The 23,780-nt window shown below is 47.1% G+C and overlaps 1 protein-coding gene across 2 annotated transcripts in view; it reads left to right on the top strand.

The window, feature by feature from the left end:
* The first annotated feature begins 15,094 nt into the window (after positions 1-15,094).
* Positions 15,095-23,780, top strand: part of HDAC7 (histone deacetylase 7) — a 91,543-nt gene continuing 82,857 nt past the window's right edge. The window contains exon 1 of one of the 2 annotated variants that reach the window (XM_055696471.1): positions 15,095-15,270. In XM_055696471.1, coding sequence (XP_055552446.1) covers positions 15,252-15,270 — 19 coding nt within the window. In that variant the 5' untranslated portion in view covers positions 15,095-15,251. The remainder of the gene's footprint in view (positions 15,271-23,780) is intronic. The other variant, XM_055696467.1, reaches the window with a different exon arrangement.

The following is a 23,780-nucleotide window of genomic DNA, read 5'->3' as shown; positions in this document are numbered from 1 at the left end:
AGTGATTTTTCAATGGTTTCTTTCTTTGCAAAGTGGAAGGCTAGAAGCAAAGCAAGTTTTTAAGAGCAGGTTGAAGGAATGTGTCAGGAATGATGTAACTAGTCGTTGATCAAGCAGGGGGATGTTTCTTTCTCATCTCTATTAATGGAGGCTTCTGTAGATATTTTGGAAAATAACATAGTTATAATTGCCATGAAAAAAGAACTTTTTTTCCAGGCAGGAAACTAAAATACGCCTTGAAACAAGAAGCTGTCAGCAGCTTTAACTAAAGATAACAAAAATGTAGTGCAAAGTGGCTGCAGACAGAAAGACCCTTTTAGAAGTGTTAATTCATGAAGAAAGAGATCAAACTGAGCCTGCTCTCCCAAACAGGGATGAAACCTCAGTATCTCTGCAAACAGGTCTCCACTGTGTTGTCTGTTCCTCAAAAATCCCTATTCTCTCTCATGCTGTGTTTCTCCTGGGACTTAGTTCTCTGAACTGTCAGTACATCCTTGCTGAGAAGGATTTTACCCTTGGCCAAAGTCACAAACAAAAGGTTCCATGAAATGATTCCCTGTGTGAGCAAAACTGAACTACTAAACCTCTCAGCCTTGAAGGTTGAAGCTTGTTTTCTTGGGCTTTAACTTGGAACCCATTCAAAGTCTTTTTGTCCTAACTTTTATCTAAACACACAAAAGAGAAAGGGGAGAATAAAAATATACAGTGTCTTCTAGAAAAAGAAAATAAACTCTATCACTCCCTAATTCTGATGCTTCCTCCACCAGCTTTCAGGAAATGAAGTGACAGAGGTGAAATTGTTTTGTATAAACTGCAATCTCCACCCAGTGAGGTGATAGGTCCCTGCTCACTTCTACATCAAGTGGAGCTGAAGGTGGCCGCTTCTCACCCAGGCAAGTCTAATGGCTTAATCTTTTATGAGATATCTCACCAGGATGGCAGGTTTTTCTGATGTGCTTTCAGCTGCTCACAACTGCATCTCCTGGAAACTTTGCTTCTGCTTCATCCACTTGTTCTCATCCAGGACCTCTCTCAGCCAACAAATGTCACTGGTGTGTAGCACAGACACGGTGCTGTGTATATCTGCCAGTACCATCCCACCAGCTGTTTTAGTGGCTTCAAATTATGTTGAATTAGACAAGAAGCAGCATACGGTACTTGTGTCGTTTATAGCATCTTTGTAGCCCACATTTGGGGTGGGCTCGATACAACCATGGTGGACACTGGCTCTGTATTTACTGCCTACTGCTTGGCCAAAGTCTCCAGGGTCACACGACATCCAGGTGGCCCTCAAAGTCTTTCTCTTTTTTTTTTTTCTCCTTTTTTGGTTCAAAGTAACTGATGCACTCAGAAGGCTGTCAAAGCTTTCCCAAGTGGTTTATTTTTAGCACAGTATCAAGATCACACTTTGTGCCCTGAGGCATGCCGTTAGGTGATGTAAAGATACTTGAAAATTTAAAACTCTCCCTTTTCAACAGAAGTAAGCTCTTAAACCTGCCCAGACTTTCCAGTGGCTTAATTCAGTCCTTGTGATCGTATTTCATTTGACGGGATTTTGTTTGATGTTTCATTTTTGAGATGTTGCTCCCCATGTAAGTTTTTACCAAGTCCTTCAACCCCCTCTCTCAAGTGCTGAAATCCTGAAATGTCTTGCCCTAAAGGCTTTGAACGAGTCCCATGGTGCTCCGATGATCCCAGCAGTGACTTTGGCTCTGCAATCGCTGACTGCATGAAACAAGAACCCCTGATTATTTTCACAGACAGTGTTCCTGAGGAGAAGTCTCCAGCAGCTCACAGCATCTCAGCCTCTCACTTGTGAAACTCTCTGCATGTGCAGGCAGGAGGCATTTCATCTGGAGCTGGAGCGCATCAGTCAAGCAGAATTTCCTTTGAGCTGCAGATAAGAGGCCCTGCTCAAACAGACACTGGGCTTCCAGCTTTCAGAACAGCCTCCAGGGCCAAAAAGGAAGGAAGTATTTAATACCGTGAACATGGGATGTATAGAGAAAAACAACACTCCAAGATGCATCACCCTTAAACACATGCCCCGAGCTGTTTAACCCACTACTGCCAAGGGTGAGCATCCCCAAAGTGGCCTTGAGATCAGGACACACAGTGAGGCTAAAGGTTTTCTAAGCCCGTGCAGTATTTGGTCAGAATTCCTCAGGAATCAGCAACAGAGAGTTGACTCACTGTGAAGGAGACCTTGATCAGCAGTGGAGAAAGCTGATCACAGACTGGCGCATATTGAAAAATTAAGTAATCTTTGTGAACGACCTGAATGGTCAGATTACTGAAAGTAAATCCCTGCAAAAAAACAATTCCAGCCTCTTCACTGTACGCTGAGAGCCCAGTTTGCTTGGAACATGTCAGGGTACAGACAAGATTACTTCTTAGAAATTGCAGCTGTTTTCAGCATCAGCAGAATTAAAAAATATAATAGTTTCCACTTTAAGAGAGCAAGCAAGCAGAACTCTACACTGCCCAAATACTATCAAAAAGATATAGTGGGATAACATACATGAGGTCAAAAGCAACAGAAGATATAGGCAGACTGGTTCTTAAAATGAAATCTTAGAAAATTTGATAACAAATCAAGCACAGTAATAATAAACCAAGTATTTCTAGAGAAGCATTTCTAATTTCAGGTAGACCCATCTGTGCTCCAGTGACAAACACTAATCAAGACCAGAGAAGCATAGGCAAAAAGTTACACCACTGTCACAGACGACATGAGTGCACAAATTAGTCAGCAGAGGGAAAAAAAGTAGGATTCAAGGGACTCCTTTCTAGTTTCTAGGGATACAGGAGAGACTGACTGTGAAAAAAAACTTCATCCTGGGGCCACCTGCCAGATTGACTGATGACATGGCAGAATACCCAGTAACAGAGACTTTGTCCAAGGGTGCCCAGCTGAAGAAAGGAACAATAAGGTAATGACCTACTATTGAAATACCTTGAATCGCAATGTCATGCTGTATCCTGGTATTTACTGGTGAGATGGGAGCTCTTCAGCCTGGCTGGATCCAGCTGCAACTGCTCCATGATGATGGGTGGACATCACCCCAAGCAGTGCTCACAGAGGTACACCCACACCTTCATTCCCCCGCAGCCTAGGGAAAGATGCTACAGGAGATGGTCTGCCCACAGCTTCCAGAAACCGCCTCAAGATGGTGCTCCAGCCAGTTTTCTGGGTTTTAAAAGAATTCGATTGCATTACAGATGGCTTTCCGTGCAGGTCTTTGCTTAGGAGTAACAAACGAGCGTGGACTGGGCTCAGTCCTTGCAGGGAGCCTTCATAGCTGCCTCTGCCAAGCCATTCGTCGCTTTGCAGGGCTCATCGCTTCCAGCCCATGGACTGGAAGCCCCTGAGCAGCTGTCAGGAATGAATCACAAACAAGGTCCCCATAGGAAAGGAGAACTATGGATTCATAACCTTGAGCACTCTGGGTAGGAACTTGTCCAGCTTGCTTTATATATTACCCAGAAAGCAGCAGCTTTGTTTTCACAACCTTGGACCGGGCGAGTGGAGCAGCCTCAGCAGAGTACCTGTCCAAACCCTGGCAGCCCGGGCCAGGAGACCAGTCTCTGAACAGGCACTGTATTTAGTGACTTACAGCTTGCAAAACACCCCAACAGGGTAAGACCAAGGAGCGTGATCTGTGACATGGGAGTGCTGCAAGCACAGCACTGAGGACCTTCCTGCTCCCTCTGGCCCCTGGATCTTGCTAAAATATATTCTCCATGCCCATCCATACTGTGTTTTGCAGTACTGTAAAGGGAAACATCAACAGCCTCCCCATGTTTTGACTCGATATTGCTGTGTTGCATCCTGAGTAAGAAAAGAGTTTTAAAAGAAACTGGAACAATTTTGTGGAGAATAGAAAGAGCTGAAGTCAAAGAGCAAACTGTTAATGGAGGGATTAGTGCTGTGGAGTCACCACAGATTTAACTCCAAGGAGAAACTGAAACCCTGAGAGGAAAATTAACCCTACACAGGCAAGATTTTATATCTCAGCAGGGACAGTCTTCTAGCAACCATTTGCTGCACAGATGAGGAATCAATGATGTTAAATTAGGAAAGTTATTTGTTTGCTTCTAAGCTGGAGAGATGCCTGGCTTCCCACAGCAGCCAACAGTGCAGGATGCCCTCCTGGAGTCAGGCAGAGATACCATGGCTAAGGAGGAGCCAGGCCTCATCCTGACTGCTGTCCCACATAGGACTCTTTGCTGGTCCCATTCCCAGCACTGGAAACATAAGGATCCCTTGCATCACCCATACAAGTGGTATGGGGACAGAGAACAGCATTAATGAAGGGCTGACACTTGTATTAATCATGGGGTCATTTTGTTTTTTTTCAGTCCATCCATCACATAGCTTTTTTTCCCCCCCTTTTGCAGTGCAGGAACAGCTCCAGCTGTTCTTTTTATTAGAGGATCTGAACAGGTGCTGGAAAGGGGAAAATCCTTTTACACCAAGCAATACAGCTAAGAAATCATAGGATCCTACAGAAATGGTACAGGCAGGCATCGCCCAGGCACCTGAGCCCAGCATCGTTTGACAGGAAACTTTGCAGAGCTTGATGGTGGTCAGCTAACGAGCATGGGAATCCTGTAAGCCTTGGCCATGGGATAAGCATTGGACACAGAGAACTTTGCAAAGTATGTGGAAAAAGAGAAAAAACAGAGGGCAAATAGAAACCCTGTACTCAGCACTTCAGGGATGTTTAGCCTGTTTCTCCTATTGCAAGCAGTTGTTCCCCAGGCAGCTTCACCTCCCCTAAGTCTGATTGGCAAAATACTAAGGACTCAAACAAATCTTCAAAACTAGATACTTCCCTTACCCAACCCACTCTTCCTTCAGCCCTTATCTGCCCTTACCTGCCTCCACTAGATCACTTTAAAAGTCCCAGACACTTCCTTCCTTTGTTTGTCTTGGCCAGAAAGGGAAATGTCTTGTGTGTCAAAGGTTTAGTGCAAATTCCTGTCCAAGCTCTTTAGTACCTCTGGCCTCAGAAAATCAAACTTCTCCTGACTAGGGATTTGCACATCAATCAGACTGTCTCCCCCCATTCTCCTTCTCCTGCCTGCACACAGGATTGAGATTGAAGCGACGAAATGACAAGGGGTTAAATCCCTACTGGCTGGCACAAACCAGAGAGCAGAAAAAGAGTTCTGGGTTTCAAATGCATTTGCACAAAGCCAGTTTCTCAAGGTCTGTGCCACTGTCCTGGCTCTCCAAGGGCCTGGTTGAGATGGATGAAGAGCAGCTGGCAAAAAATGAACTCTGAAGAGACAGTGGTTAATAGGGAAAATACGAGCTATTAACGGTCAGGTTTCAATCTGTGAACGATCAAAATAAGTGCCTCTCAGGGAGCATCAGGTCCAGCAGGACCTCATGGAGACCTCTCCCAAGAGCCTTTCCTTTCCCTGCCCTTTCAATCCTCCTGTCGTGTTCACATCTCTGTGGACACCCAGGTTTTGCCCTGTATTTTCTGCATTCCGCTGGATACCAGTGCCCATGTGGCAGCTCTCAGGACTCAAAGGAATCTGTAGAGACATCCCTTTCCGAAGCAGGCAAAACAGGGAGAGAAGTTTTAAGGCCTCCTGTGCAGGGAGTACATGGTACAGAACTTGAGGTTTCAAAAGAGAGATGTCCAATTACCAAGCCACCCAGTGACCCTACAGGCATGAAGCTTCCCCTATAAGTGATGAAGATGCTCAGAAGAGTTCCCATTCCCAGTTTCACAAGAGTAATCAGTCATTTTTGGAGCAGGAATTTATGATGGGATTGACACAATGGTTTGGTGAGAGCAGAGGCTGCTGGCAGAAGAAAGCTTGAGAGACATCATTCTCTGGCATGTTGGACTGAGCAGGTTGGATGGGATACAGCAGCTGTCTTAAAACTGGCACAACAAAGCCAGGGGCAAAACTGAGTACGAAGGGGGTAATTTTCAGGAATTCCTGGCAGCTGTCATGCCTGAATTAACTCCTTTGGGTTGTTTTCCAATGAACTGCTCTGCACTGTGTCTGACCAGCACATTAAGAAGGATGAACAGATCAAAGAGCATGATACAGCCTTGCTTGGGGTGGGTGACTTTTCTGAGTGTTCTGCTCACCCTTCTTTAAAGAAAATTATCTGGGCTTAATGACTCAAAGCAGGACACTGAGGTCCTGGCTAGAGATGTGGGCCGGAGGCACAGCCTTTAGGAGCTCTGTCTGGACGGCAGCACCCTTTCCCTAGGGCCCATTGGAAGGAGACGACAGATCCTATCAACCTGGAAGGGTGAAAAATGTGGTAAGCCTGAGACATGTTTTAAAGAGTCTGGTCTTCCATTTCCTGCATTTTGCTGAAAAGAGGAGGAGACCCGTCCTTTGGGTGAGCAGTTCAGTGGCAGCAGGTGCAGAACAAGAGCATCAGGTTGAATTTGAAGCTCTCAGAGCCTCAGCAGGGAGGGGTAAGTTAGCTACCCACAAGAAGTCTACCATGCAGGCAGCACTTCGGTTGGAAGCTCCTTCCTTTGCAGATGAACACCCTGATCTCAGCTCCCCCCTCTTCTTCTCACCGAATCTGCCCTGTGCGGTCACTTGAGAGCAGCACACCTGACTGCCGGGTGCCTGGTGGCAGCAGCTGCTGAAACCACAGCTTGAGTAAAGCCAGCCTCCCTCTCCTTTGCTCAAGAGAAGGCTGTGCTGTGTGAAAACAAACCTGAATCAGGCTGTTCTCACCCTAAACTCTCCTGGAAAACAGGAAACTACAAGCAAGGGTGGAAGAGTAAGCTTACAGGCTCTTGGGAAACACCAGGAACATGCATCCCAGGAACCACCAGCAGTGAAGTGCAAAAAATGTTTTCCAAGTTAACACATGCATCTGGGTTTACCTGGTCAGCTGATACACTGACATCTGTGTATCCAAAACAGAGGACGAATTGAGCACTTGCATCTGCCTCCCTGAGCTTCAACTTCAGACTAAACGTTAAACTGATGCACCATCTGCCAGAACAGCAATTCAGGTGCAAATGGCTGTTGCCAGAGCTGCCGTTATGGCCAGGGAGAAACACTGATGAAAACCCAAGAGATTAGTGGCCAGCGATGAGTCTCCTCCATGCTGGTACCACAGTAACGGGTACCAGGTCTTCAGAGTAAGCCATCTGCCCTTGGAGAGGGGTCTTTCCTCCCCCACAATGCTCTTGCCGCCTCTGAACTCCCGCAGAAACATGGAATAAGTCCATCTACGAGAGATGGCCACCTTGTCGTGCCCCTGACTTAAGGGTGTTCAGGTTCAAGTCTGAGATGCTACTTTACTGCAAATTTTTGTCACTGGAGACAGGGATTGTCTATCTGTGCACTGAAGGAAAGAGGACAGGAGCAAGCCTCTGCCCAAGTAAATGTGACCGAGCCAGGTAAGAGAAGTTTTGCACTGAGATACACTTGACTGTGGAAATAGTCTGCCCAGGTAAAGTCTGGAGGGTAAAATGATCAATTTAAATAAATTGGTATTAAATAGTACAAATGCCTAAGGAAACATGCACGTAGCAAAATCCAGGTAGCTTATACTTCTGTAAAAATGCCAGCACTGATTTAAGAGCAGGATCTATCCAAAGTAGATGCACCTACAGCTGCAGCAGCTTTCTGCTGCATGTGCACATTGAGAAGCAGCTTCCCTATGCCTGACACAAAGTTCAGAGCCCTGGATACTATTATAAGCATTTCTTTTTAATCATTAGGTGTTTCTCAGGCTGAAACAGGGGCCAAAGGGAAGCCTCTGTGTGCAGACTGCTAATGCAGCAGCATCTTGCCTGGTGTATGCCTCTTTGGCTGCTCCAAAATGAATCACAATGAGGAACAGCAGCATCTTCTGCTGATCTATGCAGAGGCCAACAGCTTGTGAGAGCACAATGGTCTTAGCGATGTACCTCCATGTTTCTCCACCTCCACTTTTTCATCCGGGCTCTCTCCTTCACTCCCTCAGCACCTAGGTTACATGTTAGATATGTGTATGTTCAGAATTTTTCACCATTACTGTTTTAAGCTTTTCATTGCCAGGTACACACAGAATCACTGTTGGAGCTCCCTTGATTCAGCACCTGTCCTTGACATTTAGTCTATCTGTAGTGATTAGGATCTGTCACAAAGGCACAGCAAGAGATTGCTGATGTCAATAGAGGAGCAAACAGTCATTTTTGCAGGTCTTCCTGCTGAGCCCACCCTAGAGATGCTCCTACCTCTACCACTCCCACTCTGTCATCAGAGCTGAGGGCCACCACGGGCCACTGGTGGCATGATGGATTAGAAAAGAGGCTGTGAAATTTCTCATACCTTTAAGTTTTGAAGTCAGGCCTCCCTGTGTGACATCTCATCCCTCCTCTTCACAGCTGCTTCTCATTTCCCAGCCATAGTCTTCCTGTTTTGATGGAATTTAAAAAACCCCTTTATTTAATAATTTTTTTGGAAAGTTGGAGGCTGTACTTAACAACTACACACAGTTCTCACCAGCCATACCTGCTCCCATCACTATATATAGCTTCAGACAGGCCAAACTCATGGAGTAGGGTTGGGGTTAATAATCACAAAATGGAGTTCAGCTGTCTCTGAGCTGTGATTTACTGGGACTGAGGCCAGGCATGTTCTTCCTCATGCCCTTGCTGTAGAGTTGTCTGCTAAGGGACCAGCTTTTTCAAAAGGAGAAAAATTATCTGAAATGTCTTTTTGCTAGCTGAAACTCAAGAAGATGTGAAATCATTCAAGCAGGTCTGCTGTTGGATGAAGTCTCCAAGGAGGTGCTGGTGTGATGTGGAGGAGTACTATGCATGCTGATGTGCTGCCTTCTCTGCCCTTACATGCTTGGAGCTAGGAGAATGGGTGAGTTTAACCTGGCCCTTGTTCTTCATTGGGGCTTGTGGTCACTGAGCAGTTGCTGCTGGAAATATCCCATGAGGAATATTGTTGTTCTTAGTAAGTGCATCCCAGTGGAAAGGTCTGCTCTGGTGTTAGAGGTGTAAAAGAGTGTCAGTGTATGTTCCCTGCCCATTTCATGTTAGGTGTCCAAAATGTTCTTTGTGTTGGATATGTTGCCAGTTTGACACATGGACAGAGACTGTGTACAGCTGTTCCCTTTCCTGAGGGGTTTTAGCTTTGTTGGTATCACCTGTTTTGGGGGCTGCTGTGTGCTCTGCAGGGGCACTGAGTCCCCTGGGGTGACCTGCCTGGGGGGTTCATATCTCTGTTCCCTACATAATGCCAATATTGTTGTGAAGAACCTGCTGAGCATAGCTGGGGCTTAAGTTACATCATGTACTAATTATTAACAAACAGGCTGAGCCAGGCTGCTGTGTTCACTTCAGAGCTGACAAAAAGAGCCAAAGTACATGGGCAGGATTCAGAGAGCATCCCCTTTCATTGGTCTTGGACACCCCAATCCTGCCCCTTGGATATGCTGAACATCACCCCAGGGTCTCCCCTGCAGAGGTTGTAAGGAGGCCATAGTGCCACACATGGAGCATTGCCACCTTCTTTCTAGACATGGGGCACCCAGCACCCTGTGGCATGCTCTCACAAGTGACCTCTTTTGTACACCTTGGTCCTTAACAGCTCAGAGTATTTTTAGTGGGCATGCCTTGCAGAAAAAACTCTTCTGCTCGTGAAGAAACAAACCTGCTCATTTCCTGTCTTCTAAGGAGAGATGCAGCTCTCCCGCTGCCTGCACTCAGACTGCTGCTCCCCCAGCTTTTAAGTCACTGATGGCCTGCTTAGTGTCTAAGGACAATTCTGGCAGTCCTCTTTTCCACTCGCCTTTCAGGCAGGCAGGTGGATCTTGGGTGATGTGAGAGCAGGCTTGTGGCTGCTGGAAGCAAAGACCAAGCTCTTGTAAGTCTGCCAGGGCAGGTGGGATGCATCCAACTTAGCTCAAGACCCTGGGACCCAGCAGCACAGCTTGGGTCTTTGTGCTTTGACTGGAAGAGATAAGGTCCTGAAGGCATGTTCAAAACAGATACAGGCATCTAGTAGGATTTTCGGCAAAGCTCATACTGCTTGTTACCCAAAGGTTTTTCAAAATCCATCTGTCCCTTTATGCTCCTAAACTTCACTTCAGAAGTGCTGTAGCCTCAGTAGTTACAGAAAGAGCGGCCTGTAGTTTTCCAGCATACGAATGGAACACTGTTCCTCCTTTGAGCAGTTTCTAGCTGACAAGACTGCCAAAATACCTGCCTGTATCTGTATATACAAATTTAAAGAACCCTTCCTCTCCTCCCTATGGTGCTTCAGCTTTCCCAGCCCTAAATGAACTGACTGTCCACACTGATGTGACCATGCCGCACTTACGAGCACACCAGGGGAGAAGCCAGTGCTGACAGATGTCACAGCATCTGCCAGCGAACACTGCCCCTGGAGCTGCTCGCATCTTCTGCCATGCGACCCCAGAGGGCAACGTGGCATTGCCATGCCACCAGCATGCCTTTCTCCTGTGGCCCCAAATCCCCTACTGATGGGGACATTGGGACTTCTTTACTGGGCTGCTGTACCAGCATGAGGGGGATGGCAGCGAGGGGAAAACTTGTGCTGAAGAACTGCGCAGGTTAGCCCATGCTGAGCCACTGTGTCTGTTGTGCTGGGCCACACAGGGCTTGGGAAAGCAACTGTCAATGTCAGGTACAGTCTGAGAGGAGGCATCCCAGGCTTAACTGGGACTGTTGTCTGCAGAAAAGAGGATAGCACAGAACAAGGCCAAAGTAGCTCCTTCAGAGCCATTTCATTCCTGGTTCCAAAGCAATCTGCTGTGCAGATTACATATTTGCAGAAAGCTTGCAAGCTACCTGTGCACATGCACAGCATCTTCTGAGAGTGTCCTGGAACATCATTCTCACATGGTGTGAGTGTTCTCCACATAATATCTCTAAGTTCCTTTGTGGTAGCCTACAGCTTCCCTGAGATTTTGAAATTCCTCCTTTCCATGTGCGTCCTTAAATGCAGCAGGGTGTACCCACTAGGCAGCTGTATGAATGGCAAATAAGCAGCAAATTGTGGACTACATGAAGGTTTCCCTTTAGGAGAGCTTTGTGTATAGCTATAGCTAGGTATTTCAGGACCCCACTGGAATGCATAGAGGTTTGGGATTTTTCATGATAAAGCCTTGAAAAAGTGCTTTTGGAAAAAGCCAGCACAGATTAGAGCACTGGGTCTAAACATTTGCACAACTGCAGAAGTTCAAAGAGAGCTAGGCATATGCTTTCCTTCAGAAGGTGGGTCGTAGCATGGTTTCTGAAAGCCTTGCTCACTGCCTGCTCCATCCCTGGGTCTCTGCATTCCCACCTCAAAGTCCACTGGGTCCCACTTTCGTTCTACAGCATGAACCCACCACCCACGTTTGCAGTAAGCTGGTGTCGATATACGATATACACTCACAGCCCTTGTGCATGCACGCATACCACAGCTAGTCTACCCCAAAAGCTCTGTATGGCCTCTGTTTCTTCCTGCTTTTCTTGACTGTTCTTCTTTCAGGGCAGAAGTGACCCAACTGCTCCCGTGCCAAAGCAGCCATGTGCATCTCAGGTACTCAGACAAGGGTCTTTTCAACCAGCAACTGTGGGAAATGCTCCCTCTGACTGCTGGGCTGCAAACGTGCACAAAATCCTTCTCTGGCTTACCCAACTGACCATCTAACTGTGCTGCAGGGTAGTGTTCAGAGTTTGCCTTTGGCCTCAGGTGCCTCTGATAGAGAGAACTTCTTTGAGACAGAACTTATTTTGGGTGGCCACCCCAAACCATTCAGACACACCTCCCATCGTGAACACCTTCAGGAACCTCCTTAGATCCACCATCATAAACACTTCCAGTGCTCAAACTGCCACACAATGTCTTTTGGGTTCTCCAGTTGGTAGAACATAAGCTTTCCTGGCTGGTCCGTTCAGCCTTTGCAACACAAATATTTTAATCTTTCACCCTTTTTCTTCCTCCTGGGAGACTTTGGTCAGTCGTCTTAATTAGACAGGATTGCCTCACTTCCTTAGATATGGAAATGTCTCTTTGTTAAACAAGGCAATATCTCTTATCTCTTCCTGGCCTTTAAACAACTCTGCTTCTGGCAACTTTTCTGTGTCCTTACACCTAACATGGGAGTAATGCAAATACCCAACTAGGTAAAAGTTTGTAACTCATTATAAAAGCCTGGCTCAGAGCCGGAGCAGGAGTGACCCTGCTTGGGGGCACTCAGTTCTGCATGGCCGAATGCCAGACTCTATCCTAAGCACACCTTTACGATGGCCATTTCCTTTCCCCTCAGCTCTTTGCTCAGGTTCTTTATTTTTCCTTTTTTCCTCTTTCAGGATATCAGGTTCTCTTATCTGAGAACAGAACCAGAAAAATCCTCAGCATAGTTTTTTTTACCCATGGGACTTCTCCAAGACAGGATTGCCTGGGACACCCCAGGATGTCACTTCTGGAGGATAAAGCGGCCCTCAATTGCAGCTTTCTGCAGCCTGATGATCCCTCCCAGCCCCCTGCCAGAATGTGCCCTACTATTGCCATGAATGTGATTTTGCTGCTCCCAGTTGTAAGGACAAAAATAAGCCATTTTCTCATTCATTTTTGTGACAGCAAAACAAAACTTTTGCTTTTGAGCATTTTCAGCTGTTTCTAGTCTCAGGAACTCACATTTGCCTGCCAGAGCAGGACCAGTATCACTTGTTTTTTGGAGGTGGGAGAAGGATGACCATGCTCCCTCTTTTCTGCTGATATTGTTCCAGTTGGCATTAAAAGGTAATTTGTGCTTGGACTGGAAATAGCCAGGACAGTTGACTATGATTCCCCAACCTGCGAGTGAGGCAGGGAGCCCAGACTCCACGCTCAGGAGAATTTGTGTGCTGTCTGCACAAAGCAGGGCATCTTTAGCAGAAGAAGTGGAGTTCGTCCCCTTGCAAGGATCCTGGGAGGATTCTCTTGGCTGCTGGAGATTTTCCTTCCTCAGGCAGAGGCAAAACCTGAAGCCAGGTGTCCTATGCATTAGGCCAACTGCTGTTATTGTAAGGGACACTTGGGGTGGCAATGGGTGAAGCAGAAAAATCATTACTATCTTTCTCTGGGAGCTGAACCCTGAAGACAAGGTCCTTCAGAAAGGTGAAGGCTACAAGGCTTGGAAATGGGTTGGGGCTAGGAATCCCAGGTGGAAGGAGCCACCTCCTGGAAAGACTAAGGCTTAGCAAGCACAGAAGGACGGTCCCTCAGCTTCTCCGCCACTCTCCTGCCTTCCTTCTGGCACTCATCATCTTCACTAACTCTTTTTGGATAAGATTGTCCTCTCACCATGAAAGTGAGATGCTCAAAAGTTCAGAGCTGCAAAGCTATTGTGCTATGGCTCTAGTTTCCCTACAGATCTAGCGGAAGACACTCCATCTGCATCCCTCAGCATGTAGGAACCCCGCAGGCCTTTTGCATGAACACCAGTGGCTTCTCCTTAAAGATAAGAAATTAAGAGTGAGGAGCAGGTAACGATATGGCCAAGATCTTTGAGGATCAGGGGGGACAGCAGTGGAAGTGGAGCCAAGAATAGGCATACAACAAAATCTCACCTTGGAGACCTCTTGAGTGACCAGAGAGGAAGCTCTCTCTTTAGCTGCTATAATTTATAAGTGCTGAAAACTTTAGTGAAAATTAGATATAGGCATTTAAATTAGTTATGTGGTTTTGAAACTTACCCAACTTGATAACAGTTTAGCGCCTTAGAGTGCAGCTGGCTTAACTCTTCTGAGCAAATTCAAAATAAAATCCTCAGATTGGACTTCTTTTTTCCTGATTTCTTGTTTGAAATCTGTATGTTTTTTCCCTAAACAAATCCTTGAAAGCAAGGATGGCTTTGGGCAGGGCAGAGATCAGCTCATCCCACAGGAGTGGGAAAAGGAGAGAGCATGACTTGTAGTAAACTATTAAAGGAACTTAATCTGTTCAGTACATCAAAACCCGACAATCTCTCAACCCGTAATTCAACTGTGTGTTTAGGGATACTGGAAAATACTGGATTTGACTAGACTTGAAAGTGATAAAATGCATAACAATAATCAATTTCCAGGAGTTAAAGCCAGGTGCAGTCAAACAAGGAAAAAGATACTGGTTTTGGTGGTGACTTCACATCATTAAAAAAAGTGTTCCTTGTTAGGCTGTTAAGTTATTGATGAAAAAATCGAGATGTTTGTGTGCAAGTGCAGGGCAGATGCTTCTGGAAAATGCTGTAGGTGTTGGGCCCAGCAAGTGGCTGTCTCAGATGAAAGTTACTCTCTTGGGTCAAATGCTAAGGACTGTCAGATGAGGAAACAGTACTTTTCTGACCCCAAAGCCTGTGCCTGAGAAGTCATGTTTCGGTAACTGAGGTCTGTCCCTAGCTGTGCCCTAGGATGTTTGTACAGTTTAATTTCTCCCCGGACCCTCCGTTTCCCACCTGCTCTATCAGATTGACTGTTTCCCTTGGTCTCCTCTCTTGCTTAACAGTGCAATTTCCCTTTCCATTTCAGACAGAGCGTGCTGGGTTAATGCCACCCTGGTAGGGCGTCAGCATTGCACAACCAGTTAACCCTCTCCTGATGAGGCATAGCTGGAGAAAAACAAAAGGAAGGAGGAGAACTGAATTCTCTGCCGGTGACACTTTCTCCCAGCCAACAAACAAAAGTTTTACTAGCTAAACCCTCTCAGATGCTGCATTCCAGCTTGGTAACATTTCGGTAACACATTGCAAACGTTTGACTCATAGAAACTTGGAAGGCTGGAGCTGGGGGAGGGGGAAGAGCGTCACATTCCCATTCCCGGGCAGGGTTTGGTTGTTGGATTTTTTTAAAATATTTTTTCAAGAACTGAAACTTCTAGTTAATAAAAAAAAAAAAAGTGTTTGAGGCTGATGGCTTTCACCGGCTTGCATTGTGTTTGGGAGAGAGGGGCTGGGGGAGGAGGGCTTGCACTGCCAAGGGAGGAACCCAGGGCAGCTGAAGTCGCTTTTCTTCTGTAAGTCTTTCCCCCCCACCCCCCTTCTCCCTCTGTGTTCCCAGGGCAGGGTTGGCTTTCTAGGTTTGATAAAGCATTTCCTTCCATTGTCATTCTATACGGCCTCTGGGCCCTTCTCTCAGTCCCTCCCCTTTCGCCGTCCCCCCTCTCTCTCTCTCTCTCTTCCTGAACTTTAGTGAATCTTGAGATATAAAGAAAGCAGCTGCCTCCCTTAAAGCACATCTTGAACAATGAGACCTCATCTCCCAGGGCTTTAATTCCTCTGGATGCAAGGACAAACCCAGGGTGAGTAGCCTGCTAGTGACTCTGCCGGTCACCGCATCTGCAAACGCGGCCGTGCGCGGTGGGTGCTCGCGTCTGTCACTGCAGCAGCCGGGGTCCTCCCGCAGCTCTCAGGCTGTGGAGATTGTGTGCAGCACAAGAGCAGATGCTGTAAACGTTAAAACTCTCAAAACCCAACCGGCGCAACCTGAGAAAGCACTAATGCTGTCCCCATCGGGTGCAGTCCCCATCGGACACGCGCGTGCTGCAGAAGGCTTTGCCACCCAGCTGTGTGCCTGGGTTTGGGTGACCCGCTGGCTCCGCTCCTTGTGAGACTTGCCAAAACCTGGCACTCGGCAAGGTGGGAGGAATCCTGATCTCAAAGGCATAGAAAACCAAATATGATTCGATCGGATGTGACTCTGCGCTGGGTTGTGGGAGAGAGGTCTTCCCCGGCAGCTTTGGGGCTGTGTAATCCAGGGGCGAAGCTGAAAGAGGAGCTTGGAAAGGCACCAGGTGGGAGACACCTCCACAGTCCGGGGTGCTTGGGTTCGGAGGCAAGCGCTGCCTTGTGTGGATGCTGCAGATTTTCCTGCTGGTGTCTGGCATTTCTGCTCTCTTGCCTATGATATCCTCGTAGGAATTTTCCAGTCCGTTTTTAACATGGAGAAGAGAGGTGGGCTGGAACATAGGGGACTTTCTGCACAGGGGATCGCCGAGTTGTAGCCGCCACGTCTGAAGCAGAGATCGGCTGTCAGGGCTTGCTGCGGTCCATGCTTGGGAGCGCAGAAAGCAGGCAGAGGTGCAGTGCCTGTTGTCATTGTAAAGACCGTTATTTGGAATCTACTTTCACCTGAGTCACCATGCACAAAAAGCAGGAGGCAAAATGCAGGATGTCTCAGCAGCAGTGTGATGTATGTTAATTAAGGGAAGTCAGGACAAGTGGCGAAGCTGCTGCCTAATGTGCAACTTCTAATATGGGGCCCCAGTCTTACCGTCCCCAGAAAATAAGCAATTCACACGGGAGACTGTGAGAGACAAGGCCCATCCCAGATGAATCCCTAAGATCTTCCCAAGGGGTTGCATGCTGCAAAAAAGCACGTTATAAACCTGCCACTCCTCCTCCAGAGCAGCTTCCCAGGACACTTGCTCTGTTCTGTGCACCAGAACAGCTCTGTGTTCCTGCTCTCTCTGGCAGGCCTTTGCAAACAGCTAAAATACACTTATCTCATGAAACCTTCCTTTCACGGTGTTTGCACTCCCTGAGCTCTCACATGCTCTCATGTACTCGCTGGTGTCCTGTCACTCCACCATTAATGCAACCTTATTTTGCTTGCAGTGCCTAGGTGACAGTGGGAACAAAGGAGCAGGGATTGTGGCTCTGAAGGATGTCTGAGGTCAAAAAAAATCCCTTCTCTCATTTGTATCGGCTCCTCTATTTACTGAACAACTTGCAGTGTGTTTCCTACCTTTATGTTATTTAGGGGAACTGGGGGAAAACTGATGGTGATGCATGTGGGCTGCATGGTGATACAGGAACCTGCAGCAAAATACGGCCTGAGGACTGTGGTACTAGGTGTTCTTTGGCAAGTGGGAAACACTGCATGCTTAAGAAAGATGTTGCTGTGTTGTGGCATGTTCCTTAGACTGGTAACCACTAAAGCCTGAAAAAGCAAAGGAGGGAAAAGTAGTGAGATGGAGCAGAAGCTGCTTTTTGGAGGGAAGGTACTCCACCAGTTCTGCCACTTTTCCCATCTCTCAGCTGCCCCTTCACTTCTGCCATTGAACTTGTGTGATTGCAGTGTGGTTAAACTGGGCCATATGGGTTTATTTTTAACCTCAGCTGCTCAAGGTTAGTTCAGTGATCTGGTTAAGAATACAACACCACAAGAGATAGTAGTGCTGCTGCTGAGAGGGGCCATGAACTGTGACATGCTGGTGGGATCAAATGGCCTTGGTGGGAAGTCCTTACGGCTTCACTGCCAAAGATGACATGAAATGGAATGACTCCCAGGTTGGGGAGACGATTGCATGCAACTAAATACAGCCCATATGCTGTTGTCTAATGGCCCCCATGTCTCAGTAAACCCCCCTTTGAGTTTCTCTTCTTCATCTCCATCTGTCTCCAGTGTCCACTGTCTGCACTAAAATAACATTCATAGGAAACAGCATGTAAGCCTAGGAAACACCACAGGGTATCTGAGCCCCTTGGGATAGGGCATGGAAAAGATTGGTCCCTGAAAGTCCATAGCAAGCCTCTGTGCCATAGTGACTGATCCTCAGGTAAGAAATTCTCCTAAAAGCTTTGTTACAGGTGAGTTTCCCAAATTTCTCTCTTCTGCCCTGGAAAAGGAAAAAGTCTGGGATAACTACAAATAGGAAGGTTTCCAATGGTTTTATTGATGCCCTCCATCCCATGTATAAGCTAGTCAGGTGGAATTGATGCAAGTTAAGGTGAACAAGCACAGGTGAGTTGATCAGCCTTGGCTCCCTTTGCAGGCAGAGGAGAAGAGGTGGCTCTTCTGAGGGGTGTCCATCTTGGCTAAAAGTATATATTTGATGTGAACTTGTAATCTGGATAAGTTGAATCCTCCTGGTAGGGGTTTTAGAAGCAGCCAATGGCTTATACATGGAAAAGACAGGAAAAACAGACAGAGGAAAGACCTTTGATTGGAGAGAAATCTTGATAAACAAAGTAAACCTGGGCAAGTGCAAACAATGTGGTTTTGTGTTAGAAAACACTGGAAGACTACAGCTGAGAGCAGAGAAAGTAGGTCAAATGGTGACTGCTGGATCTATTCTAGGAAACCAACCCTGGATAGGATTTGGCCACCACTCTGGGTAATCAGGACATGTCTCATTCCTCCCATAAGGCCCAGTGTGATACCTAGGCAACTCTGTCCTTAGTATGTTTTAATCTCGCCAGAGTTAATTTTTTTTGAAAATAGGAATGTTGATGCTGCTTAGTGTAGATGTAGGGCATGTTCACAATGGGGAGCTCTATTTTAGGAAGCAATGCCTTGAAGAGGGTATCGGAGGATTTGAAAGAAGAAACCTACTGGTGCTATTTCTGGTGTAATATGGCAGTTGATAAAACAAAACCCCAAACATGAGCTTGGGCCTTATAAACAGGGAATGATCAAAAAAGGTATAAAGCCAATTTTATTACTCATCAAAGCATTACTAAGACCGTCTGGGGTCCTGCATCGGTTCAGGTAGCCATTGGAGCATGGTATGTTCTTATGCTATAAACAACCTAAAAGTCATCCTGTGTTCTGCAACATATAAGCTGTTCAAAACGTGACTGGAAGTTTTCTAGGAGACCTGCAGAACTTGTGGCTTGTGCAGAAGTCATCTAGAGAGCCAGTGTAGTCTGTTACGTGGAAAGTCAGAGTAGGCTAGGCACACTTGAGTTTTTCTCTCCATAAAATCACATTTCTAGTCTGGACAGACCTCCACTAAATCCTGCAACTTTGGGCAGCACTCCGATGTCTCTGAAAATGGACTAGGCATTGTGGGTAGAGATGGCTTAGGAGTGTACACTGGGCTATGTGAACGTGAATAGGATTACTCTGCTCCAGGGGGGATCGGAGCCTATCAATACAAGGGAAGCAGTCACGTTCGCCTTAAATCCTATTAAGCTGAAGGAGTTGGATAAAACTGGGCTTTAAAGTAGCAGAATAAGGGAGGCAAAATGAGCATCTTCAGACTTGATATTGAACAGATCTCATGTCTGTGGCAGGAGGAAACCTCCAAAGTTGTTGCGCTACTGTCTGGGACTGGCATTTTTCCAGCAGGAACTGATGTGTTAATATAAATGTTGATGAAACTTCCAGATTTAATTGAGCTTTCAGAGGCATAATTGTGTTCTCTTGGTTTTCAGGAGGAGATGAGAACTTTACTGCCACTTCTGCCACTGACAGTCTTACCCACCTCTGTGCCCATAGTCCCCTTCATAGCAGCCTCCAGGAGCTCATCTGTGTTCTTGGCATTTACACAATGAGGAAATTGACCAGCAGTTCCATATTAGCAATCAGCTTTCCAGGGATGTTGCGTGTATTTTCCAGCAAGGGATGGAACAACATCAGCAACCCTTTTATCTGCTAGGCCAGGGCTGCAATTTCGCAGTACGAAGGACCAGACATTGTTTAAAAGACTTGGATGAGAGCATTTGGAGTGCAAATGCCTGGAGAGGCCATGCCTTCAGCAAAGGAGCTCTGTGTTCAGACTGTGGCCTGGTGCTTGGCCCTCTTTGTATTGTCCCTGCTGGGATGTTCTGGTAAGGCATGGTGATGACTGCCCTCACCAGTGCTGCACCCTGCCCCAGCCATTCCCTCTTACAGCTCGTGTCACACCAGCAGGCAAGTGGGCAGACTGGGCAAAGGTGGGAGGGACCAGTGGGATGGCAGTGCTGCTCTGTAGACACTTGTTCCACTTGATGTAGATTCTTGGTATCTTGTTGGGCTACAAGAGATTTTGGCATTCATTGTCCTGGCGTTATGGCCCTGTTTCCTTGGTGAAGCTGAGCTTGGGGTTGCTCAGTGGGGGGCTGTCACACATGGAAGGGAAATTGGGACAAAGCCCTTAGAAATGGCCACCTGGAACAGTTGGTAAATTGGAACTGAGGTGATACAACATGTATGTCCACCCTCATGGTGCACAGGGATCGGAAGTGACAAGTACCCTGCTTTGACCTTATTTCCAGTGTCCCTTGCCCCTTGGTATCTCTCCTGGACAGACACAGCCATGCATTGTGTTTGCATTGTCAGGAAGATGCACTTTAAGAATGTATTATTTGGGCTTGGTTAATTCATCAGGAAGTTTACTTTAAAAGCAAATAAAACCAGTGAGCAGCTATAATGCCAGGAAACAGGTAAATTTTTTTTTCCCCCAAACAAACCAGACGGATGAGGCAGAAAAATTCCTGCTGGAGCTGCAAGAATTTAGCATTTTGTGATGGCTGCACGTGATGGCTATAATATCACCAGACAAACTGCTAAATAATGGGGATTTGTGTGGTGGCCACACACATTCCCTCATACTGGAAATTTGCTGTCAAAGGCCATTGAAGGGCTATTGGTGAGTCTGGAATAGTTACTATTCAGCCTGTTAGTTAGACCTACTTTGCTGTTGTTTTGGCATCTTTTAACTGCAAAATGTACCACAGGGAAAATATCGTTGTGCTCTGCTTTGTGCCCTGCCTGGTGGATGCGTGCAGGTCTGTAAAACCCATCCTGAGCTTTGGTGCAAACCTACAAAAAAAACTGCAGCAGAGCAGGTATGTCGGGACTCAAAGTGCTGCAGCTTGCACCCCTGAAAAGGAGGGTGGAATAGGAGATGGAGCCTCTCTCTAAGATCAGCAGGTCCCTCCAGTGCTGCTGCAACCCTAGTCTGTTAGTCTGTGGCTTGTGCTGGTCCTCAGCAAGCTAGGAGACAGGTAATACTGCCGTTCAGCCTGCTTTAGCCTTCCTTTTTCACACTAGCCTGCTCCTCCCTGGTAACTGCTTGCCATCTTTTGTTCTTGAACAGTATTTCTCACCACGTTTTCAAGCATGCTCAGCAAGACAGAGAAAAGTGCTCCCTTTCAAACACAAATCCTGGGACACCCCCAGCCTTTTTGTTTCTTTTCTTCTGTGCTTGCTTTCATGCTGGGCAAGCAGTTTTTCCAGCCAGCCTGGCTTTGGAAAAGCCCAGAGCATAGGGCATGTGCAGAATGAGCAAAGCTGGAGCTTCAGGGCTCAGCCTGAAGGACCCTGGGCTGGCTGGACAGACAGCAGACTGGATGGACGGACACAAGGCTGGATGACCTGTAAGCAGGCAGGCAGTCTCACGGGGGAGGAAGGGGTGTGTTCTGGGTTTTGGGGACAGCATAACTTTGAAGGGAATATAGGCTTTCCAGAGATGGATTTTGAGTTGGAGATGTCCTGAGGCTTTGGGTTAGGAGCAAAACTATTTCTGCCATCCCTTTGTGCCTGTACCTTAAATCTGGCAAACAGCACATGTTCAATTTGGATCTCACCAAATGAATGACCAAGACTCTGTAACTCACTTGATAAATACTGCAGCAGTCTGCTGCCCCTGGCACGGAGGCTTATCTGAGCACTGACAGCACACACCGGGATGGGGAGGACCTGGCTGTTGAATCCTGCTGATTTTTCGGATCAAACTCTTTGCTGTGATTTGTCCAGAAAGTTTTCAGCAAGCTGGAATAACACTGTGAGATTCCTAGGTGTTTTACAGCTCTCGGCATCCTCTTGGCGGCCCCTTTACTGGGGGTGAAAACCTGAAATTATGGGAGGCTCAAGATCATATTGCTCTGTGACTCCTAGGAATGATTTATAGCCCAGGGACTATAAATCCTGCCTTGCCCAGATGTAATAGGAAAGGATCCCTCTTTCCATTTCCTGAATTCATTATATTTAAGACAAGTGAATTTGCATTAGGAAAAAAAAAATCCTCTGTAGCAGATTGGAAAGGAAACATTCCTATATGTGGAACTTAAACTGAGACAAGCAAAGTGGAGACTGGACTCAGGGACCTGGCTTAAGGCCACACGAAGTCACAGGCATCTGAGATGGGTCTTGGGCAGGAAGAAGGTGCTATCTGCCAGCTTAGTGATTTAAACAGCCCCTAAGGCTGTGGGAGAGGTAAGGTCGGTTCCCATCTGCGGAGGGTCAGAAGGCGCCGAGCTGCTGCTGCTGTCCTTGTGCAAATGCTTCTCAAACTCTTCTTCAGAGCCATAAGGCTGGAGAGGTTGGGATTCCTGCCTTGCCTGCAGTATCAGGCACTGGGGATGTGTGGGGCTGAGGTCAGATGTAGCTCTGGCTGTCAGCAGTGGGCCTTCACCAAACCCAAGAGTCTTGGACATTGATCGCTGGAGGCCATCTCTTCTGCGTCCCTGGGGCAGCTGGTTCCTGGGATGGCAGCACCCACCCAGGGACATGGCCAGGAGGTTGCCCAATCCCTTCTGCTTTCTGCACATGCAGTGTGAGCAGCGTCACTGCAAGGGGAAGAGGATGAGGGCCTTTTGCAAGGTTACAAGCCTTTTATTTTTGGACGCGTTTCACTACCACTGGAGCTGACCCAGGCTGCGAGCTGTTGAAGTTTTAGGTCCTTTGTTTGTTTAATTGAAGTGCTGTTTGTTTTTGATCACAGGCATTAGATAGGCGCTTCCTCTGCAGGCAGGAAGCAGTGATTTCCTGTTCGTTCACTGGCCAACTCTCACTGTGCAGGAAACCTTGCTCTGCTGAGTGTTCACTTTTCGTGCAACATTTTTGGAAGGTCTTTCATGTTGTTGGGGTTTTTTTTGTTTGTTCCCCCCCGCCTTCCCCCCTGCAAGTGGCGCTGATGGCATTGTGCATCTGTAGGAAGAATGTATAGAGACAGCCCTGAGTCAACATGCAGCAGGCCGAGTGTGCTGGATGATGCTATTTGCTGAAAATGGTTCTATTTAGGATGAAATCTTTTAGTGAGGTCCAAAATGTAGGGAAGACAGTTGCTGTGCTGTCTTCACGCTGCTGCCAAGCCCTCCTGCTACTGAACACCTTTGGTTTTGACAGTTATTTGACAATAGCTATGTGTTACCACAGGCAGTGGTAACGTATCTGCCTTGTGCTTTTGGGGACCTGCCTCAGTGTGGGTCTACATCTACAAGCACCCGATTTCTTCGTGAGGCTCACCAGTCACTGACTGGTGTTTTGTTGATGTGTGCCTTGTAAAGAATTTTTTGGGGTTGTTTGTTGCTGTTTTTTTTTATGGGACACTATTTCATTTACTGCCACGGAAGGTGTATTTGTAGCAGGCCATTTAAACCACATGCCCAGTCTCACATAAAGACTCAGCACATGAGCAAGGAGTTAGAGGCCTGGGTCAAAGCTGCCAGGTTTGGATGCTTGTTTGCTTGCTGCGCTAGAAGGACCTTTAGGCAGATGAATGCTCTGAGGACACAGCAGGTGAAAGTTTTATTGTCAATTGCCAATTAAATCTGTGATAGATTACTGTACTCTGTCTCTGCTCACTGTGGCTGAAATGGACGGTGTTTCCCAGCTCCTTTGTAAGTGCAGGCTGCTCATGTTTCATCTGCCATACTCTGCCAGCCTTGCTCCCTCCTGGGTTACAACTGCACGTACAGGTCAGCCCCATCAGAGATGAGTGAGGGACAGGGTTTGAGCCGATGCTTCACACCTGCATAGGTGTTTCTGGGGTGGAAAAGAGATGCTTAGGCCTTTCTGTCATATCACAAACAGGCAGAACAGAGGTTCCTTGGCAGCTTTGCACACACAGGGATGTTTCTACTCAGTGTGTTTATCCTGGTAGTATCTATGAGCTAACCCAGACAGGGCCTCGCTGCAGCACAATAACCAGAGGTGAGGCACTGCAGTATCAGATGGCTGCAATCACAGGAAGCCTGGACAGACAGACGGACACTGCTGCATGAGAGCTTTCAAACCGCCCCATGGCAACAGATGCTGACTGTTGGTGCCGCATGTACTTGTCTGTCCGAGTTTTTAATTATCTTGATGTTGTAAAGGGGC

This window comes from Falco cherrug, chromosome 19 (assembly GCF_023634085.1).
Source record: "Falco cherrug isolate bFalChe1 chromosome 19, bFalChe1.pri, whole genome shotgun sequence".
NCBI classification, from domain to species: domain Eukaryota; kingdom Metazoa; phylum Chordata; class Aves; order Falconiformes; family Falconidae; genus Falco; species Falco cherrug.
Note: the sequence above shows the minus strand (reverse complement) of the source record. Positions and strands in the feature narration are given on the sequence as shown.